At 35.7% G+C, this 10,199-nt stretch overlaps 2 protein-coding genes across 4 annotated transcripts; both read left to right on the top strand.

The window, feature by feature from the left end:
* Positions 1 to 651: 651 nt before the first annotated feature.
* LOC110839849 (uncharacterized) lies at positions 652 to 4,714 on the top strand. Its single transcript, XM_022084385.2, has 4 exons — positions 652 to 1,205; positions 1,683 to 1,820; positions 2,385 to 2,488; positions 3,314 to 4,714. Exons 1-4 carry the CDS (start codon positions 1,083 to 1,085, stop codon positions 4,470 to 4,472), a joined length of 1,524 nt encoding a protein of 507 aa, XP_021940077.2. The 5' UTR covers positions 652 to 1,082; the 3' UTR covers positions 4,473 to 4,714.
* Positions 3,371 to 8,768, top strand: LOC110839851 (uncharacterized). 3 transcript variants are annotated; one of them, XM_087356593.1, is made up of 4 exons: positions 3,371 to 3,501; positions 6,005 to 6,136; positions 7,201 to 7,325; positions 7,669 to 8,768. In XM_087356593.1, the coding sequence occupies exons 2-4, from the start codon at positions 6,095 to 6,097 to the stop codon at positions 8,459 to 8,461; spliced, it is 960 nt and encodes a 319-aa protein (XP_087212719.1). In that variant the 5' UTR covers positions 3,371 to 3,501; positions 6,005 to 6,094; the 3' UTR covers positions 8,462 to 8,768. The 3 variants fall into 3 exon arrangements, with proteins under 3 accessions (XP_087212719.1, XP_021940081.2, XP_087212717.1); XM_022084389.2 differs by lacking the exon at positions 3,371 to 3,501 and adding an exon at positions 5,055 to 5,293; XM_087356591.1 differs by lacking the exon at positions 3,371 to 3,501 and adding an exon at positions 5,334 to 5,854.
* The last annotated feature ends 1,431 nt before the right edge of the window (positions 8,769 to 10,199 follow it).

The following is a 10,199-nucleotide window of genomic DNA, read 5'->3' as shown; positions in this document are numbered from 1 at the left end:
TTACTTCTCTGACCAATATACGCAGCATTAACATCACTCCGACAATACGATTGTATCAATGATATATAATACAACAACAAATGTTGATACAATGTGAAAAATTGAAGAAATGATACGAAAATTAAAAATTAGTAATTGAATTAAGAGTTTATAACATACACCTGATGACGGCTCTATGAAAGCCGAAACATGTCCAGAATGTTCCATATGTAAATCGAGTACTCGATACGGAACAAAGGATAATATTTTAACCATTTAATTATCTTATATTACTTTACTGTGATTGACGGACAATTTTAATATATTTTAGTAGTAATTATTGTTACCATAACCCTCAATTACAGTCCTGCTGTAACTACTACCACCACCACCACTCAAAATTACAATCTTGCGAATCCCTTCTAGAACACTGCCATCTTACAAGCCATGAGAACCTCAAATCCTACCAAATGTCTGCAGTACTTTTGAAGCAAATGCTTGATTAATACTGATGTTGATGGTCAATATTAATCTCAACATTCCTGTCTCCCTCGTTGTTGTATTACTATAATTACAAATTAAAATTATTGGTGTCAACCAACACAAACATTAAATTTCTTTAGTGCTGGTGTGTAACTAGAGAAATGTCATTACAGAAGGGAAATTCATAGATCCAATTGGGAAGTAGTGGAAATTGATTGTCAATTGTTTTCAACATCTTTTTGAGTTCATATTTTATTTGATGTAAATATTAAAATAGAGGAATAATTGGTATAATTATTCGTACCAAGGTTATGTTAGAAGTTAATATCCGCAATTAAACATGATAATTATTTAGGTTACTATTTCTTACACAGCGTCAGTACAATTTGGGTAAAAGTGAGGTTAAGTTTGGAATTGAGTAGGGAGGAAAATTAATATATAGAACTGTAATAAATGACAGAAAGATTTTTTAAAAATTTATATCTTTTTATATATTGTAAACTCATGAATATTGCAGTTTAGTTGGTTTGTCAGATGTTAAAGTTTTCAACATAAGGCAAGGAGAATAGTATGTGTGAAGTATATATAAAAAGAGAGGTTAAAACGTACGAGGTATAACAATGCCTCTCAACTTTAACAAAATATGTCGATTGTGTATGGTAGAAAACACACAATTGTTTCCCCTTTTTATACAAGATGACACTCTTCCTGATAGGTTAATGACGCTTGTTCCCATACTGAAGGTTAGTATTTGAAGTAGCTTTTTATAAATGATAGTTGTTAGGCTTTATTGTTTTTTGTTTGTTTTAGTTTCGTTAGTTCATTGAGTATCAACTGGCATTTTTTCAGAAGCAAACAATTTTATTTGTATTTATTTCAATGTAGAAGTTATGGGAACACATGTAGTATGGAGAGATAGTGTTTTGATGCAAGGAAGGGACTCATTGCTGTATAATATTATCTTTAGTGTGGAGGAGATGCCACTAGTAGTTTTAGTTCTAATTTATTGCAGATTGTGTTTAGATTTGTGTAGTATATTGACAGTTATTGTAGTGTAAATTTGTCAAATCTAATAAGGTAATGTATGAATGTATGTACATTTTTGGTGTGGAAATAAGGCCACTTTTTAAAATGTCGATAAGTTGAGATGGGAGTTTAAGGAATGCCTGAGTGAGAGCTTTAAGCATGTACCTTGTCCCATTATTTGGTTTAATGTACAGTTGAGTGTTAATGATGGTCTACCATCCCAAGTATGTCCTCGGTGTGTGCAACAAGTGAACACAAGCTACAGCTTCAAGTTGCAGTGTGAATCTAGTGATGCAACACTCAGACAACTGATCAGTTTCCAACAGACACAGGTAATTGTGTTTAATTCCTTCTGCCACAGAGCATATGAATCTTCATTTGTCATATCTTCTTTGCATATGTTTGGATTACTTAATTATGGGTTATTAATAACAAAGGTTATATAGTGACAAGTGAAATAAGAGCTCACTTATGTACATTGAAATGTAGATGACTCGTATCAGATGGGTGCCAGGGATAAGGTGGCTGGGTGTAAAGCTAACTCTCACCTCTAGTGATGCAATTAAAAATGCATGGATTTATATCTCCATTCCACTGTAACACTGCCTAGTGTGGTGCTTAGTTAAACATCAGGAACAAGTTTACTTTTATCTTTACCATTTCTTATAAACTCACCATTCTTGATTGTGTTCCTAACCCATTCATTCTGTGTATATTTACTAATGCTGAATGGTGTCAATTTATAATGTAATAAGAATAACCAGAACTTAATTTGAGAGAGATTATGAAGTTTACAAAAATATGGAATGCCTGAAACCACTACAATAATAAATTCAGAATTCTGGGGCAGCCCAAGTGTGGTACTAAGACTGTAAACTGAGTTTTTATCTTTTTAGTTGCAAGATGAGAATTGTGATGTGGCATCCGTGAAGGAGGAATCTGAAGATGAGATTACTATTGAAGACAACAATATAGAATTTTACAATGAATATGAAGATGAGTAAGTATCTACATGTCTCAGTTTTCTCCATTCACTTCTGTTTGAGCACTTAAGTTCTTTTCTCCTCTCCCCACTCATGTCATTTCATACCTTGTCATGTTCCCTCTCTCTCTCTCTCTCTCTCTCTCTCTCTCTCTCTCTCTCTCTCTCTCTCTCTCTTCTTACCTATTTTCTTCTCTGGAATGTACTGTGTTCATCTAGCTTTATATGTTTGCTGCATAGTTTAAAACTCACAGTACCTACCAGAAATAATTTTCAAAGACAGGAGCAAATTGTAACTTCAGAGCAAAAATTGGGATTTTGTTGAGTCTTGGGTTATTTGTGTCAAATACTAAGTTTATGTGGCATCAAATTGTGGATACCAGGATATTATGAAGTGAATCAAGAGGTACATTGCACACTAAAATTCTGTGGTATTCACTGCGGCTCTCATTCTTTTAATGTTTTCTGGCAAACAAGCTGGAAGGCATTTACTTGAGAGGTTGTTTTTTAATTGTTAACCAGTTTCTTAAAAGGTTTGAAACCCAGGTATTTAATGTGTTGCAAGGTGACACAGTTCTGTTTTGATGAATGCTAAAAGATATTCCAAATAGATAAAGAATCAGAGCAGCATATTTGTTATATAGGTCTCAGAGGCAAGGGCATGAAACTGTTGTCTCTTTATGCTAACGCTACTCTAATTTCAACACAAGAGAGCAGACTGAAGTGCTCAATTGAGTTCTGTAACACAATTTTTATAAATTAAATATTGTCTTATTGTATTTCAAAAACATCAGATAATTATGGCATACCTGTACTACTACTATGTGATTTATATATTTCCAGGATACATGATGGCATCAGTAGAAGTAGTGCTAGCAATATTCCACTCCTTAATATTTTCAACAAGGAAGCAGATAATTCTGGCGAAATTAAAGTTCAACAGCTCGATGATGCTGATCCATTGGATGAAACTCTATCAAGGAAAACTCATGTTTCTCCTTTGAGCCACAATAGAAAAGCTTTATGTCATAGTAAGTCATCAAAATGGAAACATACATGTAGGGAGTGTGGAAAACATTTTAGATATAAAACAAATCTAAATCGTCATAATTTAACACACAGAGGAATTAAGCCATTCTCATGTGATATTTGTGGGAAGCAGTGCACATTAAAGCACACGTTACAAATACATCATAAAACACACACGAGGGGGAAACCATATTCCTGCAAAGAATGTGATGAGAGTTTTCCATTAATCACAGAGTTGAAACGACACATGAAATCTCATACAGACCTTTCAGAAACAAATGCTATGAAGTTTGTATGTGATGTCTGTGGACGACTCTTTCACATTAGACGAAATCTTAAACGTCACATGATAGTTCATACAGGTGAGCGTCCACATGCTTGTCCTATATGTGGGAAGAGATTTTCTCATAAAAGCTACATGAAGACCCATTTGTTGCTCCATACAGGAGAAAAACCTTACTCATGTGAAGAATGTGGATCATGTTTTACACAAAGAAGCAATTTAGCAACTCATCTTAAAACTCATGTGGGGGAGCGGCCACACTCTTGTGTGATGTGTGGGAAGAGATTTGTAAGGATGAGACATTTGCAGATGCATTTAGTTTGCCACACAGGTGAGAGGCCCTTCAGCTGTTCAGAATGTGGCAAGGCATTTGGACGTAAGGATGGCCTACAGAAGCATATGTTGACGCACACTGGACACAGACCCCATCTGTGTCCATCATGTGGTAAAGGCTTTGCAAGGAGCTCAGAACTCAAAGTTCACATAACAACACACACAGATAATAAACCTTTTATGTGCACAGAATGTGGTAAGACATTTGCTAGAAAAGATCGTTTGAAAGATCACTTATCATCTCATTCTGGTAAAAGGCCTTTTTCATGTCAGTATTGTGGCAAGGGTTTTGTAAGGAGGGAACATTTGAAATATCATTTGAACAGCACACATGACGAAGAGAAAAGAAAATCATGACTTAATAATCTGCTTCTAATATGATTTATTACAGTATTTAATAAGTCTTCTGTTGAGTCTGTCTAGGACTATGTTTCTTTGATAACGCTTCAGGTACAAATTTTAAATAAAATAAGCCCATATATATATTTTTTGGATTTGTGTAACAGCTTTTTGTATATTGCTTAGAAATTAATGTGAAACTTTTTTTCCTGAACATGCAGTTGTTACCAAGGGGAAATAAACCAATGGCTAAGCAGCTGCATTTGTGTATTGTTGTAAATTTCATGATTTCCTGTTTTGTGTATATTACACTGTGATTCCCAATTTCTTTGATGACTATTCCTGTTCAAATTACTATTAAAGTAAGCTATATATTTTTTTGGATTTATCATAAATTCCCATAAATCATCCATTCAATTTCATGTTTATTTTTAATGCTTCCTTTAGTCAGGATAATATTCTTTTATATTTGAATTTTTGGGGCTTCTCTCTAAAAGTTTACATTGTTTAGGGCCAATTAAACTTGAAATAGGTTAGGGCCTGACATCAAGTCCTGCCCTGCTTGCGGGAAATTAGTTGACTTATAGGGACATTTTGTCTTATTATGACTTCCGGCATTCGTGATTAAATAATGGGTTTGACAAAATGGGTTATGTTGATTGAAAGTAGAAAGTTCTCTCAGTAATTCTTCGTATGTTTTATAATAACACACAAAGATGACAGTCAGTTTTGACAAAATATGTCGTTTTTGTATGAAAAAGGCCGAAAACTTATTGCCTCTATTTCGTCAAGATGAAAAAATCTCGGAAAGAGTGATGTTCTTGTCACCAGGTTTGGAGGTTAGTATTGTCATTAATAAGTAGATTAAAACACTTCATTGTTGTTGAGTTTTCCTTGTCCCTTTTTTAATTTGTTACAAAAGTGGAGGACACTGGAACTAATACAAAGTACGAAACAAGAAGTGAAATATCGAACTTTCACAAAACGGCGACAAGTGTTTTTTACATGTTCTTTCTGGAACGTTAATAAATTATATTTTATTCTAAATGTACAGTGGCTCCCAAAGTAGACTACCTTAAATTAGCCGACCTAAGGCATTGTAACATAAAGCGGATTTTGTTGTTTAATTAGCTTCTAGGTTATGTGCCTCTGCAAGGGAGAACGATTTTCCAATTTCTGTACCTACGAAAATCTACAGTCATTTCGTAATAAGACACGTTCCGTTGAACAGCGTCTGAGAGATGAACTAGTGTGATAAATATACTCTGGAGGGAAAGTTGATGCAAGGGACAGTTTTAGATGTCACCATATTTTGAATGTTAGACAGGATACTATTTTGTTCTCATGAGCAAATCAAACCAAATGAGGAACATGATAGAGGAACTATGGAATGTAGTGAGGTACACACATTATAAGTAATTTCAATATCACATTTAAATGAATTCAGTGTTGTTCAAAGTTACAGTACTCATTTTGCATTCTTCTGCTCATTAATGTATGTCCTGAGATATCATAACTGTTCAGTAGGAAGTTTGTATTGAATTTTACAGTTATGTGTTGGTGATGAACTGCCGGACAAGGTGTGCGCTGAATGTGTGCATCAGGTAAATGTAAGCTACAACTTCAAGTTGCAATGTGAAATGAGTGATGTAAGACTTCGACAGATGCTGTTAAGACCGGGGGTAAGATATTACATGTCTGTATGAAATATGAGGTTAACTATTACTGATTTTAGATTAATTATGCCTAACTATATTTACTTCAGTAGTTATCTTTTGACATATTTAAAAGTGTTCTCATCTTTGGTGAAATTTGGGAATTTTTTATGGTTATGTAGATTAGAGTAATAGCTTTGGATCATAGTAGTCATTTAGTACTGTAAGTTTTACAACTTTATTAATCATATGACAATAAGTTACTTGGAGCCTTTGTCACCATAGCATTGTGCATCCTAAAGTTGTGGATGGAAGACATCCTACAAATATGGAGGGTAATTATGAATATACTGAATAACCACAGACAGCTGATCTTGGGTCTTTGGTAGGGTCCCAGTGGTTAGTGCCATGCCTCAGCTGTGCTTTACCCCCGGGAAAGGACCCCAGTACCTATTGGATAGGAGGCTGGGTGGCCCCCAGAGCCAGTCTGGATGCAAAAGCTAGAGGAAAAATCCTCGGCCCCTGTTGGGGATCGAACCTCATTCATCCAGTCCACAGTCAGTCAGCATACTGGCATCCTAAGGATGATAATAATAATGAAGTTGGTGTTGTAATTTATCCCAGAAGTATCGTGGCACTTCTGTATAACTTGTTCATGTATTTTTATTAATTTTTTTCATAATTTTTTGTAATCCCTAAATGAAGGTCACAGAACACTGGTTGCCCATGGGCTACACTTTGGGAACCTGTGTCATAATCATCAGAAAATGAATTTTAAATAAACATGGTGATGACAGTGTAAGGTTGAAACATCTAGCCATTGTATTAATCTAATTAAATTATAATATAATTTATGAATACTTGGTTTTTAATAATATTGTTGGTGTTAATACTAATTATAATGTACTGTAATTAGTAGGATATCATAATAGGATGAACATTATAGTGGTCTAGAGGCACTTCTAAAACATGGTTATTTGAACCTTTTGGATGTATATATTTTTTAAAGTTTCATAGACATTTCCACGCATCATCATTTACATAAAACTACTGTAAAAATATATTCTTGTATTACTTGTTGTTTGTCACAGGACGATCCTCTGCCTAGCAAAGGAGAAGCATTTGAGATTGACAAAGTGAAGGTGGAAGTTGATGAGGTGGAAATAACTATCAAAGAACATGGCATTACTCCGGACGCCAGTGATGACAGTCAGTGGTTAGTTGGCATTTTTACTCTGATATATCTTTATATTACATTGATGTAGCTACATTTACTGAGTGGGCCTCAAGGAGTAAGCACCCATTCCTTGTACTTTTCCACATATTTGAATGCAGAGTGCTAAGTAAGTTGAAGGTCTTTTTTTCTTTTTTGTAAGTAACGAGGCAGTCGGATGTTACTGGAGATCCTGTTACCTTTGCGGACCTGTTCTATTTATAACTCACACTGTGTTGTTCTGTGTGGTGAATCTGTTCTGTCCACAATACTTGAAAGGTTAAATAGATAGGACAGACATTTTCGTAGATGTGATGCTATAAATGATTTATTAAAATCATTTCAGGCTGGATGCTGAATGTACAGAACAAAATCCTAATGATCATGACAAAATCAAAAACACTGATCATGAAGGAACATCTATACACAGTGTCATAAATGTATCACAGCCACAGAAGAAGTTTGTGTGTGATGTTTGTGGTAAAATGTTTTACTTGAAGAGTGCTCTCAAGCGACACATGGTAACACATAGTCAAGAAAGGCCGTACTCTTGCAATGTGTGTGGGAAGAGTTTTAATCTTAAACAGAGCATGAAAATTCATTGCAAAATACATTCTGCAGAGAAGCCATACTCCTGTGAAGATTGTGGGGCTTGTTTTTCACAGAGCAGTGGTCTTTATAGTCACACGAAAACACACAGTGTGGAGAGACCGTATGCCTGTGTGGATTGTGGCAAGAAATTTGTCAGATTAGCACATCTTCAGGCACATCTGGTGTGCCATACAGGGGAAAAGGCATTTAACTGCACTCTGTGTCCTAAAACATTTGGACGTGCTGACAGTTTAAAAGAACACCTGGCAATTCATGCAGGTGAGAAACCTTTTCTCTGTACAACTTGTGGCAAGAGATTTTCAAAGAATCACAAACTGAAGACTCATATTTATACGCATTCACAGAACAAACCACATGTGTGCACTGAATGTGGTAAAACTTTTGCTAGGAGAGATCGGCTGAAAGATCATCTTACCGTGCACTCTGGAAAGCGTCGATTTGTTTGTCAAGAATGTGGCAAAGGTTTTGTGAGAAAAGAACATCTTAACTATCACTTAAATTTACATGGCAAACATAAATTAAATTAGTGACTTAAGAATCTTCTCCATTAACCTATAGGGCTAGCAGAAGTTTTTTTGATTATACAAATGATGGAGAATTTTCACATTTACAGAAGGCTGTGGTTTAGTTTCTACTGTTTTTTGATTTTCCTTAAATGGTACAGTTTAATGGATTATTATTTATGCAGCAAATATACAAGATTTCAATAGATGGTATGTAATGATGTCTTACCTTCTGATTAGGAGAATTAAAGTCATTCAGTTGTACGTGGACTTTCTGTTGATTACTCTTAAGTGGTTGTAGATAATATTAATAAAACTACAGGGAATTTAATTTCCTCTGTCAAGAAACTGTAAATAAGGAGGTGGGATGCTCAGATCTGTCACAAGAAAACAGATGCAGATCTCAAAAGCTTTTCCAAAGATGTATAAAACCTGCAAAATGGTATTTAGGCCAGTTTCTTATGTGGGTCGTCCCACGCTGTAGCCACGCGGTCTGAGGCATCATGCTTCGGACCGGCGATACGGAATGCGCGCTGGTTCAGGTCTCAGGGGAGAAGAAGTTTTCTCATGAGCTTTCGACCAGTGTATGGGACCGGTGCCAACCCAGCATCGTGAGGAAATTGGGGAGCTACAATGAGTAGCGTAATCCGGTCAGGAAAGCTAGCAATGGCTGGGGGTTCATCGTGCTGACCACATGTCAGCCTGTATCTGGTTGGATGATCGTTCATCTCTGCTTAGGCATGTGAACGTGAGGCCAGCAGTCAAGCTAGTCGGCTTTGGCTCTCTGGAGCTGTTACGCCACTGATTTAATTTTTTAATCTATGACCATTCCTTTGCACATACTTTCAAACTCAGTCATTAATCATCCTATCACTCAGTTTGATGTAGTCTTGAGTACTGATGTCCTTAAATAAAGCAAAATAAGAAACTACATTTTTCTTGTCATATATTTTATTGCATATGGAAAGAAGGAATGAATATTAATCTTTTTTAAAAAAGTCTCAATAGTAGTTTGAACACTACATATTTAATACTCCACATTTGCACGGCGTGGATTAGAGGATTGCAGTACAAGATAGTTTATCGATCTCATACATTTGCTTCTTCAAGTGATTCTGAAATCTACTTTCATTTTCTAGTGCCATAATGGTGACAATCCTCTCTTACCGCGGATAGAAAGAATGGACGTCTGGGTTTTGATTCGTGACAGGGCAGGATTATTTTGTTAGCCGTAACGTCGAGACTGGCTCAGCCTCCTATCTAATGGGTACTGGGGTTATTTTCTTACAATTAAAGAGGGGACGGAAGCCGATCACTCGCCTCTACATAGTGTCAAGGTTAAGAATGTGTGATGCCTAAACTTTTACTCATCCTTACATCTGCATGGCATGGTGCTTAATGAAGCACCAGAGACAGCTTTATCTTTACTTGGCTCGTGTTTTGTCAGATGGTAATTTTATTGACAAATAGTAACTGGAACAATGCCACAGTATTTCACAGTCTTTGTTTCAACGTATGAACAACATTTATGTAAACTTAGGTTAACGTCTACTAGCACGTCTGTAAATTTGCTACTGTGTGGAAGGGTGCTTTGAAAAATATCAGGCTACAAGAACTATATGAAATTTGTCATTTTTACAGCATCGAAAATTTGGATTGTGTTCTTTTGTGTTACAACTCCGTGTAGTCTTCAGGGTAGAAGATTGAGGCAGTACATTCCTGCAAAACATTGATAACCACATACAGCACTACATGGTGTCCA

This window comes from Zootermopsis nevadensis, unplaced genomic scaffold (genome assembly GCF_977971745.1).
Source record: "Zootermopsis nevadensis isolate Lab colony 2312 unplaced genomic scaffold, Znev_1.0 Znev_ptg000027l, whole genome shotgun sequence".
NCBI lineage: Eukaryota > Metazoa > Arthropoda > Insecta > Blattodea > Termopsidae > Zootermopsis > Zootermopsis nevadensis.
Note: the sequence above shows the minus strand (reverse complement) of the source record. Positions and strands in the feature narration are given on the sequence as shown.

What these genes read in the sequence shown, in the direction of transcription:
- LOC110839849 (XM_022084385.2), top strand. Translation starts at nt 1,083, where the DNA reads ATGCCTCTCAACTTTAACAAAATATGTCGATTGTGTATGGTAGAAAAC. An exon ending in CGCTTGTTCCCATACTGAAG is followed by an intron (nt 1,206 to 1,682) that starts GTTAGTATTTGA and finishes TTTAATGTACAG; the next exon opens with TTGAGTGTTAATGATGGTCT. An exon ending in TCAGTTTCCAACAGACACAG is followed by an intron (nt 1,821 to 2,384) that starts GTAATTGTGTTT and finishes TTATCTTTTTAG; the next exon opens with TTGCAAGATGAGAATTGTGA.
- LOC110839851 (XM_022084389.2), top strand. Translation starts at nt 5,171, where the DNA reads ATGACAGTCAGTTTTGACAAAATATGTCGTTTTTGTATGAAAAAGGCC. An exon ending in AGATGCTGTTAAGACCGGGG is followed by an intron (nt 6,137 to 7,200) that starts GTAAGATATTAC and finishes TGTTTGTCACAG; the next exon opens with GACGATCCTCTGCCTAGCAA. An exon ending in GCCAGTGATGACAGTCAGTG is followed by an intron (nt 7,326 to 7,668) that starts GTTAGTTGGCAT and finishes AAATCATTTCAG; the next exon opens with GCTGGATGCTGAATGTACAG.